Raw genomic sequence first — 18,237 nt, 5'->3', positions numbered from 1 at the left:
CCAGACTTATGTGAGATCATATCTAAATACATGACTCCAAAACATATAAGTATATTACATTTCACACACGTAAGAAACATGTAAATCATGCAGGACATGTTAGCTATAGCTATGCTGGACATATGTCCTTCCCAGAATGACAGCCTGAAAAATCCTTACCAACTCGGGGAAAAACTCCTGCAAATATTTACTGCAATGGAAGCAATGCCATGAGTGGAGCTGTTCAGGATCCAGCACAGCTTTTTGAGAAAATGCCCTTTTTTGCATGCAGAAGGGGTGTTAATTATTAGAAGCCTAATTAATTAATTAATTAAAGCCAAAGCAGCAGGATAGTGTGACAAAGTCTCGGCCATGGTTGTCCTCTCTCCATGGACAGTGTTTGTTAAATCCCCACCAGCTCCATTTCCAACCTGAAGCCACTCAGGAGCTGCCTTTGCTGCAGCTTCAGTACAGGAATGACCATTGCTCCAGGTCAAGGTTCACTAAGAAATGAAAATAAAATGGTAAAATCTATCAGGAGAAAGGCAGGAAGGAAGATATTTAATATATATGAAGATGAAAATTTACCTTACAAATTTGAACAAGACCTATGTGGAAAATGAAGCTCTAGTTCAGCCTTAGAATATTGTTAACCTGAAGCACATCTTTAAGTCTCATTAATTTACATGGTTTAAATGCTATGCACCTTGAGGCACTGCAAGGGGCTCTAAGGTCTCCCTGGAGCCTTCCCTTCTCCAGGTGAGCACCCCCAGCTCCCCCAGCCCTGGAGCAGCTCCGTGACCTCCTCTGGACTTCATCCTGCAGCTCCACATCCTGATGGGACCCCGAGCTGGAGCTGGGGTCTCACCACGGAGCAGTAGAGGGGGACAATCACCTTTGTCACGAGAACCATGAGACTGTGCCCTGAGCAATGATCTCCTCTGGGTTTTGAGGAGGAAAGCCACAAATTGGAAAGTTTTAGCTACAACCATGAGCCTTCTTATAACCATGGCGTGCCAGCCCTCCAAGTGAATGATCTGTGAGCATCACGGAGCCATTTTCACCAGGAAAAACACAAGGAGCAGTAAAAAAAAACAAAGAGGAGCACAATGGGTGTGGGTTTCCTGCCTGTGGCCAAGACCTGGGGCAGGGATCTCTCCCCATCTCCAGGACCTGCTCCAAGCCCTGTGACCACGTCCTGACCTCTGCACCAGGAGCAGCCAGTCCCAAACTGGGCACAAACCCCTGGGCAGGATTCAGATTTTATCCCCAGGCAATGCTCAGTGCTCCTTAGCAGAGAGCCCAGACAGCCCTCCACGTTTTATTTATTTAGATGAGTTTACAAAGCAATTAAGACATTTTGGCAAATGCTGAGGTGCAGATTTCCTCCCTTATGATAGATCATTCCTGGCTTTTTTTTCCCCCTGTCTCCTTCTGGACAGATAAATGTTTCATAGTCCCACAGCATATTTTCTCTCTGCCCAGTTGCTCAGAATCCATTTAAAAATGCCTGTTGAACTCTTCTATCATGGAATATTTTAACAAGAGTCTCTAAATAATCTTTATTTACAGACTACATGTTTCATCACCTCTTCAGCTGGAATTCCTCCTGGAAATTTTTCTTAGCTGGGCAAAAGCAAGAAATCCAACAAAATACAATAATATTGATCATTTTAGGGAATAAATACTTATTCTTCACATCCTCCACTTTTAATTGGAAATACCACCCTTTAATGATTTTGGTCAAAGTTAAAACCCTCCCTAGTTTTATCTGTCCTGTCCTGGACAGGAGCTAAGTTGCCAATGTGTGCACTCAACATGGAAGTGCTGGAAAAGCTCATCCAGAAGCTTCTGAAATCAGTAGGGTTTTACAACATGCCCTGGAAGGCATTAAAAGACTTTAATAAAATGTTTAATAAAATACCTCTAATAGGGTGAAGGATCTAAATGGATTTGCAGAAATGCCCTGATGAATCAAGCTGATAAAGCTTTGTGGGGGAAGGAAGCTGCAGCTCTCCTGGAAGTGCGTTGACCCCCAAAAAAATTAAAATAGATACTTTTTGATCTTAAAAACTGATTTGGGGAGTGGGGGTGGAATAAAGCAGGATTTTTTCTTTCTGCAGCTGGCGCTTCTGTTTCAAATAAGTTTGTGGAGGTCACCAAGTTTTCATAGAAAATTTTGATTTTGTGTTTGGAGGTGGAGGAGGAAAATGTTGGACTGGTGGGTCAGGATGGCCCTTTGGTGACTCCCCAAGCTCTCCCTAAACCAGCACTTGCAGGGGCTGAGCAATGCCTATTTTCTTCCCCAAAAACAACCAAGAAGTCCCCTAGAATGTGTTACAGCACTCTCCAGATAAGGAGCTACCTGGTTTAGCAGGCGAAGAGGTGCTTGGGGAGTTTTTGATAGAGAGATTATGGACCTGATTACATTAATACCTAACATGGGTTTTAACCTGCATTTTGGGTAAAATTCACCGTTCTGCAGAAGGCCCATAAAAGGCCTGTGCACCACTTACGCCCCACCAAGGCCCCATTTGGATGGAGCATGTGGAGCTGGGGTGATGCATGGGCCCTGTGCCTCGGGATGGGCCCCATCCCTGATCCATCAATAATATTCCACCTGTTGGGGAAAAATATTAGCGGAGTAATTTTATTAACAACAGCCATAACTCACCGCCCGTCTTGCCGCGCTTCATAAAGGGAACCGAGGGTGCTGTACACGAGCCAGAGGAGGGGCTCACGAAACCACCCTGCCAAAAACAAACAAACAAAGCCCTGGGAAGGAGGAGAGCACGTGGAGGGGGAGCTGGCTCCCACCAGTGTCCTGGCTGTGCTGAGGAATGCAGTGAAATCAGCTCGTGGATCTCACGGCGTGGGAAATGTCACGGGAGTGTGTGTGAGTTAAGTGCTTCGAGGGCAGCCCATGGAGAGCTCCCAGTTTTCAGCAAAGGGATTTCCTCACAGCCCTGGAAATCCTAATAGTGTCTTCATTTCCATCTCGCTGGCCAGGGGAATAACTGAGAAAACAAGCCTGCTGTGCCTTCCTCACCCTTCCTGCCTACCTGTGTAAAAACCCGCCGGGGACAGCGGCGCGCAAGGAGCGGCCGCTGCTGCCTCTCTGTGGGTCCCCATTTGGAGTGGTGTCCCCTCTTTTTGTGTTCCATGCCCCCTTCTGAAGGTGTGTCCCCGTATTTGCTGCCACACCAGCACCACTCACGCCGTCCCTTCAGGCCACATTGACATGAAGGAAAAAATAATCTGTCTTGTTGATTTATTCAAATAAATAGGGGCGTTTTCACCTAAAACTCCCTCATTTGCACATAAAATCTTCTCTCCTGAACCTGTCCAGGGTGCCTTTTCCATCCATAAATGGAGGAATCCCCAGGTTTTGAAGGAGCAAAGGTGGCCTAAGCACATCCCATCCCAGAGCAGCCATTCCCTGGGGGATGAGCTGGGGGTGTCCGTGTCTCACCCCGATATTGCTGCTGTGCATGGAGCAGGGCTGGGGGCTGCCCTGTGCCTCCCCCCACAGCACCCCGGCCAGGGTCACCCCTTCCCACCCATCCCTTCCCTCCAAGAATTCAAATCAATCCAATTTAAAGGGGCTTTTTTTTTTTGCCTCTGATTTTTGCTCCCGTGTATTTATTGCGGCTTACAGTACAGGAGCCTCCTCCAGGGGCAGGGATGTGACAGGGTGTTTAGGGAATGTGTTTTAGCCTTTTTTTGGAGATGGTTGGGGACATGAGCAGGGCCCTTCCAGGAATCAGCACTGCTGGATGCCAGGGCAGCGTGGGACTGCAGAGTGGGTGCAGGTGCTTGCAGCCAAAACTGGGGATAAATATCCATTTGTTTAGAGTGGGGATTAGAAAAATGAGAATCTGAAGAACAAACGAATTTTGATTGAACGGCTGCCAAATGTTTGGGTGGTTTTTGTTTTTTGTTTTTCAAATCAGGTCTCAGCTAATTTTGCAGCCCTCTTGCCCAAAAGGCAGCAGAACTCCTCTGCTCACATAATAATTCTGCATTTTAACTTATTTGATTAATTTTGCTCTCTCCTTTCTTTTTAAAGCACCCAAATCTCTAACCTGTATCAGGCTCCACTCTTCGGACCCTTTTGATTTTATTTTGTAGATCCCAGGAGGATATCTTAGGACACCTGAGTGCTGCTGCTTGTTTTTCCAGCTCTTGGGATGTTTTCCTGCCTGTGTCCAAGTCGGGGATGTCTCCCTGCGAGCCGAGCCGAGCCAGCACCGCCGGGTGCCCCTCCACCCGCACCCTGCCGGCTCCCAGGGGAGGGAGGGCACAGAGGAGGCAGCGACCAGCGCCAGGACGAACCTTCAGGAAAACGCACCCCAAATCGAAGGCGATTCGCGGCTCTGCACTAACACGGCGTTTGGCTGCTTTAGATCCGGAGCAGGGAGAAGCTCCGGGTGAAGCCGCAGGGGCGGTGGGGAGGATGGACACGGTGCGGGGCTGAGCCTCTCCCCGGCCCCGACGGCGGGAGTCAGCCGAGGGGAGCATGTGCGGCCACAAAAACATGAACCGCACACACAGCCGCATCCCCCCGAGGGGCCGGACGGGGGTTCGCGCCTCCCCCGCCCGCCCGCGGTCCCCCGGGGCCGGGCGGGGAGCGGGGCCGACCCCGCGGGGCAGCCCCGGCCCCTCGGCCCCGCTCGGAGGGGCGGGGAGAGGGGGATGCGCGTGTGGATTTGGGGTGTCTCCCAAAGGGGAAAAGGCTGCAGAACGTGGAAAAGCTGCGCCTGGTGAAACCCAAGCGCGGCGGGAAAGGCAGCGCGCAAACAGCGCGGGGACAGGCGGGCCAGCCGGGGGATGCGCAGGATCCGCGGGGCGCGGCCCCCCGGCCCTCCGGCAGCGCCGAAGGTGGGAGCGGGGGTCCCCAAAGTTGCCTTCCCTGCGCGGCCGCGCACCCCGCGCGGGGGAAAGTCCCGCGGCCGCGGAGCGCCGGCCGCCCCCAGCTTGGGTTTCCCTAAAGGCGAACTGGGGCTAAATAATGGATCGATCTAAAATTAACCGGAGGAATGGAAATGCTCTAAAAATAAGCCAGCAGCTGCCGTGGTCGCAGCCCCTCGCTCCCGTGGGGAAGGGGGAGAGGGGCCGGCCGGAGGAGGGGGCGAGGGCAGAGCCGGGGCTGCGCGGAGCGGCGGCCGCGGCTCTCCGCGGGTGCGGGGCCGCTCCGCACCTCGGCGCGGACGGAGCCCCCCAAAACTCCGCCGCCCGCCTCGCTGCCGGCACACCTGCGCGTTTTCATTTTTTCTTTGTGTTTCTCTATGTTCAATTCTTCTTGTTTCCGCACGGAAGCTCCGAAAGCCTTTGGGGAAGCGGCGGGTCGCCTCCCCCGGCAGCAGCGGCCCGAGGCGGGGAGCGGCCCCGGGAGCCGCGCAGCGTGTGCGGGAACCGCGGCCGCGGAGCTGCGGGGCAGCGGCGGGCACGGAGCCGGCCCCGGGCCGCTGCGAGCCCCACCGCGCACACACACACACACACACACTCACTCACACACTCGCACTCGCACACACCTCCTCCTCTTTCCTCCTTTTTGATCCATGCAGCGATCCCATATCCTCCCGGCTTGTCTCTTTTATTCTTTTGTATTGAGGCGCGTTGTCCTGGCCAGCAGTGTGAACGGGGGCTTTGTAAAACGGGACAGATAAAAATGAGCAACATCATATTGTTTGACAGAATGATCCAAAATGATAAAATGCCTTCTCCGGAGGGGGTGAAAATGGTGAATTCCTAAAAAACAAGAGCGTCGCTTCTCTCCTCAGCCTCCCTGCGCTGCTCGCTGTAGCCTAAAGGGATCTGCCGCCTGCACCAGCCCGGATCACGTCCAGCCACTCTTTTCATTGGGAAGTCTCTTTTTAAAAGCCTTCATTTATTTATTTTTAAATAAATAAAGAAGGGGGGAAGAGGTTTCGGCTCGGGACCCCCCGTTCTCCTCGCGGCGAATGGAAAGCACAGTTTTCGAGAGAAAGGCTCGTTTTGATTAAATCTGACATGCTGCTGATAACTCCATGCTAATGTGAAATAATTAACATAATAGCCATAATTAAAAGCACGCTAACAATGCCATAAATTTATCACACAATTTTACTAGCTTTCTGCCCCTAACTGCTCTCTCATCGTTAATTAAACGTGTTGCCTTTTACAGAATGGATGTTTATACATTTCCAATACAAATAAATCCAAAACCGTTTTGGAAACATGACCAATTTCGTTTTACACTGAGTTCTGCTGGGTTTACGAGCGATTTATTACGATTTAAAAAAAAAAAAAAAAAGAAGAAGAAAGGAAGAAAGGGAAAAAACCAAACACGTGCAAATAGAGGCCTAAGAATAGAGGAAAAATTATATATATTTAATAGGCTACATCTTCAGCGAAAACCTGGCTGAAGGGGGGTCCAGGCCCTGCCACTCGCCCCGTTTCGACCCCGAACCCTGTCCTAGATGTCGGGGGATGTCTGAGTGTCGCTGTCGTGTCCCCTCCCTTGGATGTGTTTATTTTACAGGGATTTCTCACCCGCAGCCCCTTTCCTGCGAGCCCTTTTACCCCCGCACGTTTGTTCCGAACGACAGTGCTGGTTTAATCCAGGTCAGGTCAACGATTTATATAACTCATTAGTGAAAGTAATAGGCTTAAGGAGCTGAAAGGGGACACCTTTGGTTTCTCCTTCCTTTAAAACGATTACAGAAGCAGAAATTGCCCCAGCCCTGTCTTTCCTCCACAATCCCCCCCACCCCCGAGGCTCAGCCTCCGGATTTATTTTTAACTCGCTTCGCGGCCAGGATCTTGCTTTCCCATATTAGAATCAAATTGAGTTGTAATTAATTTCTCCCTCTCTATCATAACTTATTCCATCCTCCCTTTTCCCGTTGCGCTGCCGTGTCTCTATTTGACTCCGTATCGATCCGGACGATACAGTTTGTTTTTCTCCTGTTGCTAAATCTATCTGTCTATATGGGCGCCCACTTTCTATTTCTGGCCGTGTCATTATTGTGGGTTTCCACCTCCACGGGAGCTGCTTTAATTGTTTTATCGCTTTGCAGGACGCAGCTCCTGCTCCCGGCTCACCTCCAGCCTTTGAACTTCCATGGGTTCGGGGGCTCCCGCCTTATTTGGGGGAAACTTTCCCGATTTTTAGCAAAGCTTTTCTCCGCCCGGATGGGCTCCTTAATACTTTCCAACGGGATAACCTTCGAAATGCTGCCCTAAACTTCAGCAGATGAAGGCCTGGGAGCCGCAGCAGCGCCCGCGGAGGGGCGCGGAGAGGCGCGGAGCGGGGCGGCCCCGCTCAGCCGGCAGCCGTGACTGAACACGGGATTAGCACAATAGAGCCCTAATCGAGGGGAAACGTTTCTTTTCACGCTAAGCGCCGTAATTAATAACACGAATCAATTAATTTGACTTTTATTGTGCCGAAGAAAAGCGCAACAAATGGAACAGGGGGCTGCGGAGTTGGGGTTTTTCCTCCTTTTTCCCTGGGAGAGCCTCTGCGGCGCGGCGGGTGACACACAAGGCGAGTGCGTGCGAGTGTGCGTGTGGCTCTGTGACTCCGCGTGTGCGTGGGAACAGCGGGCGGTGCGCGGCTGCGGAGCTCACGGGCCGCGGAGATCCTGCGGGAAAGGAGCGCAGGGGGAAAGCGGCTCCGCGCCCCGCGGGAAGGTTCCCCCCATCCTCCCCGCGGGGCCGGGCCCGGCAGAGGCTCTGCGAGAGGCCGGGACAGCGACACTTCCGAGCCCCGGTGGGTTTTGGGCAAGGAGGAGAATTGCTGCGCCTAAACCAGCGCCGCTCATAGGAAACCGTTGACTCCTGGGGCATTTCCCTAATTTAATTGTATTTACCGAAATCGGACAACACGTGCGGGAAGTACCAGAGCGAAGGGCTCGGCGGGACGGATTAAAAAGCCAAACCCCGGGAGCCACCCGCGGCCGAGGGCCCGGGCGGGGGGTTCCGCACCGGGGCAGGGGTGGGCGGCCGGGCCCCCTCCCGCCCCGCCGGGCGCCTTTCCCCGGGCCGGGGCTTACCTGGGGCCGCGGCAATACGGTCCTCACATTCACACACACTCCCTCATTTCCTACTTTTTCATATGTTAAAGCCCGCAATGATTAAGTCGTTAACACCTCTGGAAAGAAAAAAAAAAAAAAAAAAAAAAAAGAAGAAAAAAGAAAGAGCTAAAAAAAAAAAAAAGCATAGGAAAAAAAGTAACCGGCGAAAAGGTTCTTTATTTATAGTTTCCCTTTGTTTTTTTACGTCTTTTTTATTTCTCCCTGCAACTAACCTAATAGATTAATCAATAGCTATTCTCTGCTCTTCCGTTCCCAGCTGGTGCTGCTGCCGCTGGAAAAAAAAAAAAAAAATTAAAAAAAGAAAATAGAAACCCACGGAAAAGTGGTTTCAAAGCCCAAACTTGGTGCTTTTAAGCGCTCTTGCGGCGGCGCATCTGCTGAGCCTGCGCTGCCGAGCGCCCCGAAGAGCGGCGTCTCCGGGCCCGGCGCACCGAGAGCGGCGGCGGCGAGCCCCGGTGCGGCAGCATTTCCGCGGGGGCCGGCACGGTGCCGGTGCCGTCGGGGCCCGTCGGGGCGGGCGGAGCGGAGCCGCCGCCGGTCTTTGTTGACAGTCCATGAAACAACTCGAGTTTTGCATGACTTCACAGCGGGGCGCCTGACGTCAGGCCGTCACGTGGAGCCGCCTCCGAGTATATCTTTAACGGGAAAGTAATCTATCAGGCAGTCGGGACCGCCGCGCTGCCAAAGTGGCGAGCGAGGCCCCGCGACCCCCGGCCTCCTGCCCCCGCCCCGCCCGGCCGCCGGCAGCTCCGTCCCCTCCCTCCGCCGAGGGGGGGAAAAAACAGCAGCCAAAAAAAAAGCCGGACGAGAGGAGGAAAGAGAGAAGAGGAAACAACCAAAAAAAAAAAAGCAAAAAAAAATAGCCGAGCCGGCGCGGAGGGCGGCGGAGCGGTGCGCGGCGCGGCCGCGGAGCGGAGCGGTGGAGCGGCGGCGGCCCGCGGAGCGGCCCCATGCGCGGCGCCCTCGGGCGCGCATCGCGGCGGGCGGGATCCGGCGGCGCCGCCTGAGCCCCGATGCCCGGCGGCGGGAGGTGACCGGGCGGCCAGGGCAGCCCCGCGGACGGGAGAGCAGCGGGCGCGGCCGCCCCATGCCCCGCGGGGACGGCGCCGCGGGGCGCAGCCGGGCCGCTCGGGTGTAGCCCCCGGGGCCGGTCGGAGGAGCGGCGGGAGCGGGGCGCGGGGGGAGCCCGGTGCGGGCGGGAGGCCCCGCCGCCGCCGCGCCCCGTCCGCCGAGCGGGGATGACCCTGTCGGGCGGCGGCAGCGCCAGCGACATGTCCGGCCCCGCCGTCCCGGCGGCCGAGGATGTGGATATCGACGTGGTGGGCGAGGGCGACGACGGGCCGGGCAAGGACAGCGAGGGCGAGGCCGGCAGCCCCGCCGCCCTGCCGCGCCTGCCGCTGGACGAGGCGGCGGAGCTGGCGCTGCCCGCGGAGGCGGGCGCGGAGAGCGGCAGCAGCGGCAGCGGGAGCCCGGCCGGGACGGCCCCCGGCGGCACGGCCGAGGGCGGCAAGGGGGGCGGCGAGGAGGGGGCGAGCGGCGGCGGCGGCGGCGGGGCAGCGGGGCAGAGCAAGCCCAAGAGCAGCCTGGTGAAGCCGCCCTACTCGTACATCGCCCTCATCACCATGGCCATCCTGCAGAGCCCGCAGAAGAAGCTGACGCTCAGCGGCATCTGCGAGTTCATCAGCAACCGCTTCCCCTACTACCGGGAGAAGTTCCCGGCCTGGCAGAACAGCATCCGCCACAACCTCTCCCTCAACGACTGCTTCGTCAAGATCCCCCGGGAGCCCGGCAACCCGGGCAAGGGCAACTACTGGACGCTGGACCCGCAGTCCGAGGACATGTTCGATAACGGCAGCTTCCTCCGCCGCAGGAAGCGCTTCAAGCGGCACCAGCAGGAGCACCTGCGGGACCAGACGGCGCTGATGATGCAGGGCTTCGGCGCCTACGGCCTGGCCGGACCCTACGGCCGCCCCTACGGGCTGCACCCCGGCGCCTACACGCACCCCGCGGCGGCCGCGGCCGCGCTGCAGTACCCCTACATCCCCCCGGTGGGGCCCATGCTGCCGCCCGCCGTGCCGCTGCTGCCGTCCAGCGAGCTCAGCCGCAAAGCCTTCAACTCCCAGCTCAGCCCCAGCCTCCAGCTGCAGCTCAACAGCCTGGGCGCCGCCGGCTCCATCGTCAAGTCGGAGCCCAGCAGCCGCCCGTCCTTCAGCATCGAGAACATCATCGGCGTCCCTGCCGCCAGCTCGGCCGCCAGCGCACAGACTTTCCTGCGGCCGCCGGTCACCGTGCAGTCGGCCCTCATGGCCCACCAGCCGCTGGCGCTGGCCAGGACCACCGCGGCCATCGCCCCCATCCTCAGCGTGCCTACCAACATCATCGCGGGGCAGTTCCTGCAGCCCGCGGCCCCCGCCGCCGCCGTGCAGGCCAAGTGGCCGGCGCAGTAGCCCCGGGCGGTAGCCCCGGGCAGCGCCCCGGGGAGCTCGGGCCGCCCCCTCGGGGCTCCGCGGCCGCCCGGGCTCGGAGCAGCAGCGGGCACCGGCCGCCGCCGCCGCCGCTTGTACATATTTGTATCAAAAATCACTGACGTTGCTTTCGGGGTTTTTATTTTTCTAAAGAGGCGAAAATGACGGTCGCGATTAGGAGCTGCGAACTTTCACTTTTTTTGAAGGTTCCGGCGCTCCGAGCGGTTTTATCCGAAATAAACGAACAAACGAGGGAAAAAAAAATTGTATAAAAAAGAAATAAGCGGGGGAAATTTTAAATATTAAACGAACGAACAGAAAAAAAAAAAAAGAATTTTGGAAAGAGAAAAAAATAGGAGGAAAAACGCTGTCATTCTATTATAGAAGTCTGTTTATATATGAATGAATATATGTATTCTAAATGTTATCCCTTCGTGTTGTACACAACTTTGTAAATAAATTTTTAAAATGCTCTGCCTGTCTCTGTGTGAGCGGTGCCTTTGTGACCCCCGCCCGCAGGACGGGCTGCGCGGCCGCGGAGGCTGGCGAGGCGCTCGGGGCGCGGCCGCGGAGCGCCGCTTCTCCGGTGCCGCGCCGCTTCTCCGGTGCCGCGCCGCTTCTCCGGTGCCGCGCCGCTTCTCCGGTGCCGCGGAGCTTTGGCTTCCGCCGGTCGCGGTGCGGGCGGGTTTCCCACGGTCCCTCCAGCCGGGTCGGGATGCGCCGTGCGCGGCCGCGCAGCGCCAGCGCCCGGCCCTGCCGGTTCGCGGAGCGGCCGCCGCGGCGGGGCCGCCATCACCCCGATTCCTTCCAAACCGACCTTCCCCGGCAGATCCGAGACTCCCGAGAGCGCGCCGTGATGTTTTCCTAAATATATTAATTTTTCTCGGCCTGACTTCAACACTACATCCCGGCGCTGCGGCATTCCCGGCCGGAATAGGTACGCTTTGGGTCTGCGGTCGGGGCTAATTATAAGGGAAATTATTTTAAATAAAACACGTTGGGTCGATTTAATCAATGTTTACTATTTGTTTTAGAGGGGAAAAAATATATATTCAGGCCGTGGCTGTGGGGTGTCCGAGCGCGGATCTTTCGTTTAGATCAGGGAAATAATCAGGATTAAAGCAGCGGTTCTTCCCCCGGGAAAGGATCGGCCTTTCCCGGTTAATTCCCAATAACTCAGCTTTAACGGCAGCTGTTAAAATTAAAAATACTATACATATATTTATATTTATATATATCTATTTTCGGGGCTAAAATAAAGAGATAGTCAAAATGAAAAAAAAAGGGAATTAATACGTAGCTTTATAATATTTAAAGCGGCGCGTCGGGGGGTTGAGCCTGGTGAGATCTCGGTGTCTCCTGTGCACTGAGGGCGTTTGGTGCTTTATTATCTCCCTCTTACAAAGTTGAATTTTTGTCACCTTGGAAAAGCGTCGTGGATTTTGCTTTTCCGCTCAGATAATTCGATGTCTTTGTTAGGAAAATCGGCGGCGTAAAATGCAGGCGGGATGCGGGATGCGGCAGGCTCGGCTGCGGGAGGAGCTGAACCAGGCGCTAATTTCCCCTCCAACAGCCCTCTGGCAGCCGTGGATTTAAAATAAATATATAAATAAAAGTGTCCTTGCTTTCCTGGTAAGCAGTAAATATTATTTCTTCCTAAGTAAATATTTATACCTCCGCATACATAGACTAAAATAAACCGAGCGGCCCCGGTGATGAGATCGTTTGAACTTTATAAATAAGGACTCGCTAATCATCTGCCGGGGACAGGGAGAACCTGGAGGGAGCGGGGACACGCGGGGCCCTCCGCGGGCACCCACGGCCCCGCGGAACCCCGCGGAGCGGAATGTGGCGGTGTCAGAGGAACGAGTCGTTTCACAGTTGTGTCTGGCTAATCGGTTTTACACAAACAGCAAATGGTGGGTGATTCGTGAGATCGAGGGGGTTTCTATATTTAGCCGATCCCCTGGGAAAAAAGAAAGGAGCCTCTGCCCGGAGTCGCTGCGAGGCTCAAGAAGCTGCTGATCCAGGGCTTCCAGAGGACACCGGATAACAGGGGCTCATTCCATTCCCCAGCCTTTGTTACTTATAAAATTACTCGCTCATATTTCCCCACATAGCAGCAATGCCTCGGCTCGGCATCTGCGCGCCGGCGGCAGCGGCACCGGCAACTTTCCTGCCCGCTGCCTCCCTCCGGGAACCGCTTCTCCCTCCGTAACCTCCGGCCTCTCTTTCTCTCCCTCGCTTTCCCCTCCATCGCCGAGGACAGCGGCCCGCAGGAGAAGCCCTTCCCGGGGAAGAGGCGGCGGCGGCGGCTCCCGGGGCCGGGCGGCACCGGGAAGGCGCGGGGCTCGGGAAGAACCCCGAGATGAGCCCTCGATCCGGCCGCCGCCTCCCCGCTGGAGCCGCCGCTGCCCGCAGCCGCGGGGCCGTGAGCGGCAGCGGGGCCGCGCCCGCAGGTGGGGGCTCCCGGTGGCGGCGGGGCTGCAGTGGCGCACCGGGGCCTGCGGGGGGCGCGGCAGCTCCCGCTGCACCCGCGGGGAACGGGCGCGCCCCCCCCGGGGCCGGGAGCACCCCCGGGACCAGGAGCATCCCCGCAGCACCGGGATCCGGGAACACCCTCGGAGCACCCGCGGGGACCGGGATCGCCCGCACGGCCCGCGGGGTCGGGAGCACCTCCGGGGCCAGGAACGCTCCCGGGGCCAGGAGCACCCTCGGAGCCGGGAACGTTCTCCGGGGCCGGGAGTCACCGGGGGATCCGGGAGCAATTCGGGGGACCGGGAGCACCCCCGGCGCCCGCAGCCGCCCAGGACGGCACCGACCCGGGCGCGCTCTTGCAGCGGGCGGCACGATGGGGCGTCCCGGCGGGTCCCGCAAAGCTACCGGCGGGGATCGGGAGCCCAGGGGGTGTCAAAAGTCGGTCCCCGAGGAGGGGAGGGCTTGCAGCCGGGACGGGAGCGGCTTTCCCGGCTCCCAGCGGAGTGGGCGCAGTCCTCACAGCCGGACCAGGAGCGGCGGGCCGGGGACACCGAGAGCAGCATATCCCGGTGAAGTTCCCTCAGCCACGGGCCACAGCCAAACAACAGAAACTCCTTCCCTTGTTCCTTCCCTTGTTTTGCCTTCCACAAACTCGTCCGCCGCATATGGCAAAACTTGACACGGCCGGTGACAGATGCCCATTAGTATAAATCGTGTCACGTCGGTCCCTGGGGTGTGTTGGAAGTAACCAGATCCGAAACACCGGGAAAATGACCCTCCCGCAGCCCCGCGAGTTTACCCAGAACCACCACCCCTGCACCCTCCCCGACCCCGCTCCTTATTTATTCCAATTACGGCCCCGCCGCTCCCTCCGCCGGGGGAAGGAATTTATAATAGGATCTGGCGATGGGATCTGGCCCTAATCCTCTAAACCATCACGCTGGTTGAAAAAGGGACGAGATGAGGCTCATTAGGGCCATTTCCTCGGCTGATGCGAGGCTCCCGGGGAACCCTCTCGCTTTCCCTGCGCGGCCGCGGGAGTTGCGCCCCCCTTTCCCCCCTCTCCGCGCTACCGGCTCCCAAAGCCGCCTATTTATAGCATCACTGCTCTCTCCCGGGCACAGAGCGGGGCTGAAAGTTTCGGGCTAATGGGTGTTGAAAGGCTGCAGCGAGCGTTGGAAAAGGCAGGAGAAGACTTTTTGCGGTTGTTTATAAACGTGTGTTTATCGCGCGTGTGGTTTTATGTCATTAAGCAGCCCCAGCGTTCGGGGTATCCTCCCCGCCTGGCCCCAGCCGAGACCCGCGTGGGGGGCAGCGATCGGAGACCCCGCTCCGGAGCTGCGGGAAGCAGAACTGAGGCCGGGGTTACCGCAGGGGACAGCGCCGGGAGCGCTCCGGGCGGCCGGGGAGCGATGTCCACCGGAGAGCTTTCCTTCTCGGTCTGTCGCACCGAGAGGTGGCCGGAGGAAATCAGCCACTGGTGACACCAGCCCCCTTTGGGACACGGGCAGCGTTTGAGGACGGCTCCGGCTTCCCCGGGGGTTACGGGCTCGGCTCGGCGCCGGCCCCCGGTACCGGGGGATTTAACCCGCCCCGGCCGCACCTCCAGCACTGCCCGATCCGTGTCCTGGGCCGGACACAAAGGAAGGAGCGCCAACATTTCGCTTTGGGATGAGCCACCCCTCATCTTTCGCGGGGTGTCCCACTCCGGGAGAGAGACAGCAAGGATTGCTTTAGGGGAAATAGGGATTTCCCCTCACCCGTGCGGGTACGGGTCAGGGGGCAGTTCCCGGGGGATGGGGGAATTCGATGGGATTTTGCACCTCAGGCAGTTTCGTGGTCTCTCCTCCGTGTCCGAGGTGCTCTCGGGGCCTGTCCCCACCTGCTCCGGGGAGGTGGAAAAACAGCCCGGCCATTCCCGGGGGCATTTCACTGGTGTTAAAAGGCGGCGACTGAGGAATCACAGCGAGCTCCGCGCGCAAGTTACGCTGCCCATCCCCGCGGCCGCGGACAGTCCGGGCATCCCCCGGGGCGTGACTGATGCGCTTCGACCTCCGCCCGCAGCCGGGAGCATCCGTGTCCCCCATCCCCGCAGCATCCCCGCACCGGGGATCGCCGCAACCGGGCAAACAGCCGCCAGACAGTTCTCTTGAGAGGCAACACTTCAATTCCGGGGGCTTTTCTTGAATTACGTGTTACCAGTCCTAAAACATTAAGCGTTATGTACTTAAAAGGTACAGAGCATAGGTATTACATCCACAGGAAGTATTTTAGTCAGTGAATGTTCAATGTAGCAGGTAGAGATGAACTTAGCACGTCTTCCAGACTGAACTGGGAACAGACTCTTCAGCCATAAAATGCACTTAACAGTCTATTTAATAGTGGCGAGGTCCTTGAAAATGCAATATCCATGCTAATCTTGCCTTTTTCTAAATCAGAAATGAAAAATAGGTCAGGAAGGTAGAACCTTCCCCTTCCATTTAAAATGTGACATTTAATCTATTTAAATAACTAAGTAAACTTTATTAATCCGGGATTTGGTAAGCAAGGTGAGGAAGCGGGAACCGCGCGACTTTATTCAAGACGGCAAAATGTGAGAGGGAGCGTCCTTGAACTCCAAGTGCGATAAAATCCCGGTTTTCTTGAGCTTCAGCGAAATGGGAAAAGCCGGGACACACGAAAACCGCCCGACCTCTCCTGTCCAGGAAAGGACGGAATGTCCCGCTCTGCTTTACCGAGGACTCGGAGCTTCCCCAGGGCTGGGATCCCCGGGTCGGACGAGGGAAACTCCGTGTCTCCCAGCGCCAAAAAATGGCAAGAATTCAAGAGAAAACCCCAAACCCTCAGTAATTTGTAATGACTTTATTAAGTGCCAATATTTAATGGGGAAAAATAAAATTAAATCCATCTCCCTGCGGGCTCAGGTTGTGTTTTCTGTCACGTTTACTCCTGGTTTTGCTCGGTAAAGGAGAATGAGAAAAAGCCGAGGCTGCTGAGAGCTCAGAGCGGGGCTCGCAGCGCGGCTCTGTGCCCGCTAAATCCAGGGCCATGTCCTGGGGTCGGGATAATCTGGGAATCTGCAGATTGGGAATCTGCAATTGCAAACGCCTCCAGAGTTTGTTCCCCCGCTCGCTCCGGCAGCACAGAGCGAAATTCTGGCTGAGCTGGAACTTTTTATGACCGCAGGTTCTTCACCCCCGCCCGCCCTAGGAAAGACTTTCTCATTATTCTGGCAGCATTTCATCCCAAATTGATGGATTTTTGCCTTGCCACCGCTCGGCTGCCATCAAGTCATAGAGCCGGGGTGGAGGAGAGGAGGCAGCGGAGCTCCGAAGGCTCCCGAGAACGCCAAGGGTTAAGAAAAGCCGTTTATCTGCTCATTATCGGCTTCTCTGTACTCCTGAGCACCAAACCCCGCTCGTCTCCTACCCCGCCGTATCAATGTGTCCTGAATGCCTTTTCCAGTCATTGATCTGGTCAAAGTCACCGCAGAAACACAAGTGACAGAGACTCAATTCCAGGCGACGCGCCCGATGCGAGTATTTAGAAAGCATTCAATAAAAAAGCTTTCCCGGGGAGTGAATGATTTCACCTTGCAACAAAGAGCGCTCGGCTAATTGAAATAATGCACTTGAATGTGCGGCCGTGGGCTCCTGCTCGCCCATCCCAGCTCCAGCACGGAATTAGCAATAATCTCCAAGAAATAAAAAAAAAAAATTTAAAAAACTCTTTTTTTTTTTTTTTTTTTGGTAATAGTCCTCAGGCAACGAGCGCGGACTCGGGGCTGACTGAGTTATCAGCGCTCCCCGGCCTTGTTCTTTGGGGAATTCCGGGCATGGAAAATCCTGGAGGGGAGAGTAAAAGGAGAAGAAGGAGGTTTGAAATAGGAATCTGCCCTGGTGATTCTCCCGCAGGCTTAGGCTGGGAATTCACTTGTTTCAGTGCCATAAAGCAGCTCCAGGCGCTGTGGGTTCAGGAGATGTAACTCTAAATTAGTTCGTAATTGATGAATTTGTAGGATTATCCTCATTTTACAGACTTGTCGTTTCCAGACATCCTGAAATGGACGCACTTTACCCAGCAGGAATATAAATTATTGAGCGTGTCAGATTAGGCAAAGTGTGTAAAATTTGATGGGTGTAATCTGCTGTTTTCCACAGGATTATGGCTCCAAACACCTTGGCAAGCCAGCAGACAGGTGTGATTTCTACCTTTATCTGTTTAAGAAAGCTTTCAGTCTCTTCACACCATCCCACATGAGGCAACAGCACAAGTGGCTGAAATTATGGCAGGTGTAAGAGGGACCAGGATGTCCAAAGAATTCGCACTCAAAAATGGTTGGGATAGTGGAAATCAGCATCTTGCATTGGCAAACTATCAAGGAAAAAAAGCAATCTCTGGTGTTATGAAATATTACATTTATAGTGCTTATATATTTAAAAAATTATCTGCACATCTGAAAAAAAAAACCACTTTGATTTGCAGTAATCTCTGTTTATTTTAATGTTTCTGTTGTAAGTGATCAGACATTTCTTGACCACATTTGTTTAAATCCATCACAGCTTTCAGCCCTGGGATTCCAGTCCAAGGAGAGCACTGCTGCCAGCTCGCCGGGCAGGTGTGGCCATGAAACCCTCAGTACATGGTGTTAGCTTTAAGAATAACCAGTTTTCTATTCAGTTTCATGGCCTGACCTCAGTCAGAAACACAACCAGAAGAAAAGACCAGGTTGGATGGGGCTTGGATCAAGCTGGGATAGTGGAAGGTGTCTCTGCCCCAGGAATGAGATGACCTTTGAGGTCTCTTTCAACCCATCTTGTGATTCTCTGATTTTTGTTATGCTCTAGACTTCATCAAGATGTTAAAGAGAATGAAAAAAGACTGAAAGGTTTAAAAGTGAGGCCTATGGAGCATCACAGAGAGATTCCAGAGTCTTCCTCACTGGAGATACTCAAGGCTGTCTGGACACAACCCAGTGCTCAGGGATGGCCCTGCCTGAGTGGGGAGGTGGCACCAGATGTCTCCACTGGGGTCCCTTCCAGCCCGACCCAGCCTGGGATCCTGAGCTTTGTTCCCAAATATCATCTCCAAGCTGTAAGGGCTGAGGAGCTGCTCCCCAGCTAGCTGGCATGGTAGAAAACCATGAATCCCAGACTGGTTTAGGTTAGAAAGTGTTGGAACTCAAAATGTCCCTCAAACATTTTTGGAGGTTCCAGGCCTTGGTCAGAAGCATT

At 55.5% G+C, this 18,237-nt stretch overlaps 1 protein-coding gene across 1 annotated transcript; it reads left to right on the top strand.

Annotated features, from left to right (window-relative positions):
• The first annotated feature begins 9,298 nt into the window (after positions 1-9,298).
• FOXD3 (forkhead box D3) lies at positions 9,299-10,507 on the top strand. Its single transcript, XM_021543045.1, has one exon. It carries the CDS (start codon positions 9,299-9,301, stop codon positions 10,505-10,507), a length of 1,209 nt encoding a protein of 402 aa, XP_021398720.1.
• The last annotated feature ends 7,730 nt before the right edge of the window (positions 10,508-18,237 follow it).

Source organism: Lonchura striata, chromosome 9, assembly GCF_046129695.1.
Source record: "Lonchura striata isolate bLonStr1 chromosome 9, bLonStr1.mat, whole genome shotgun sequence".
In the NCBI taxonomy this organism is placed as follows: Eukaryota; Metazoa; Chordata; class Aves; order Passeriformes; family Estrildidae; genus Lonchura; species Lonchura striata.
This window is presented reverse-complemented; position numbering and strand designations above follow the sequence as displayed.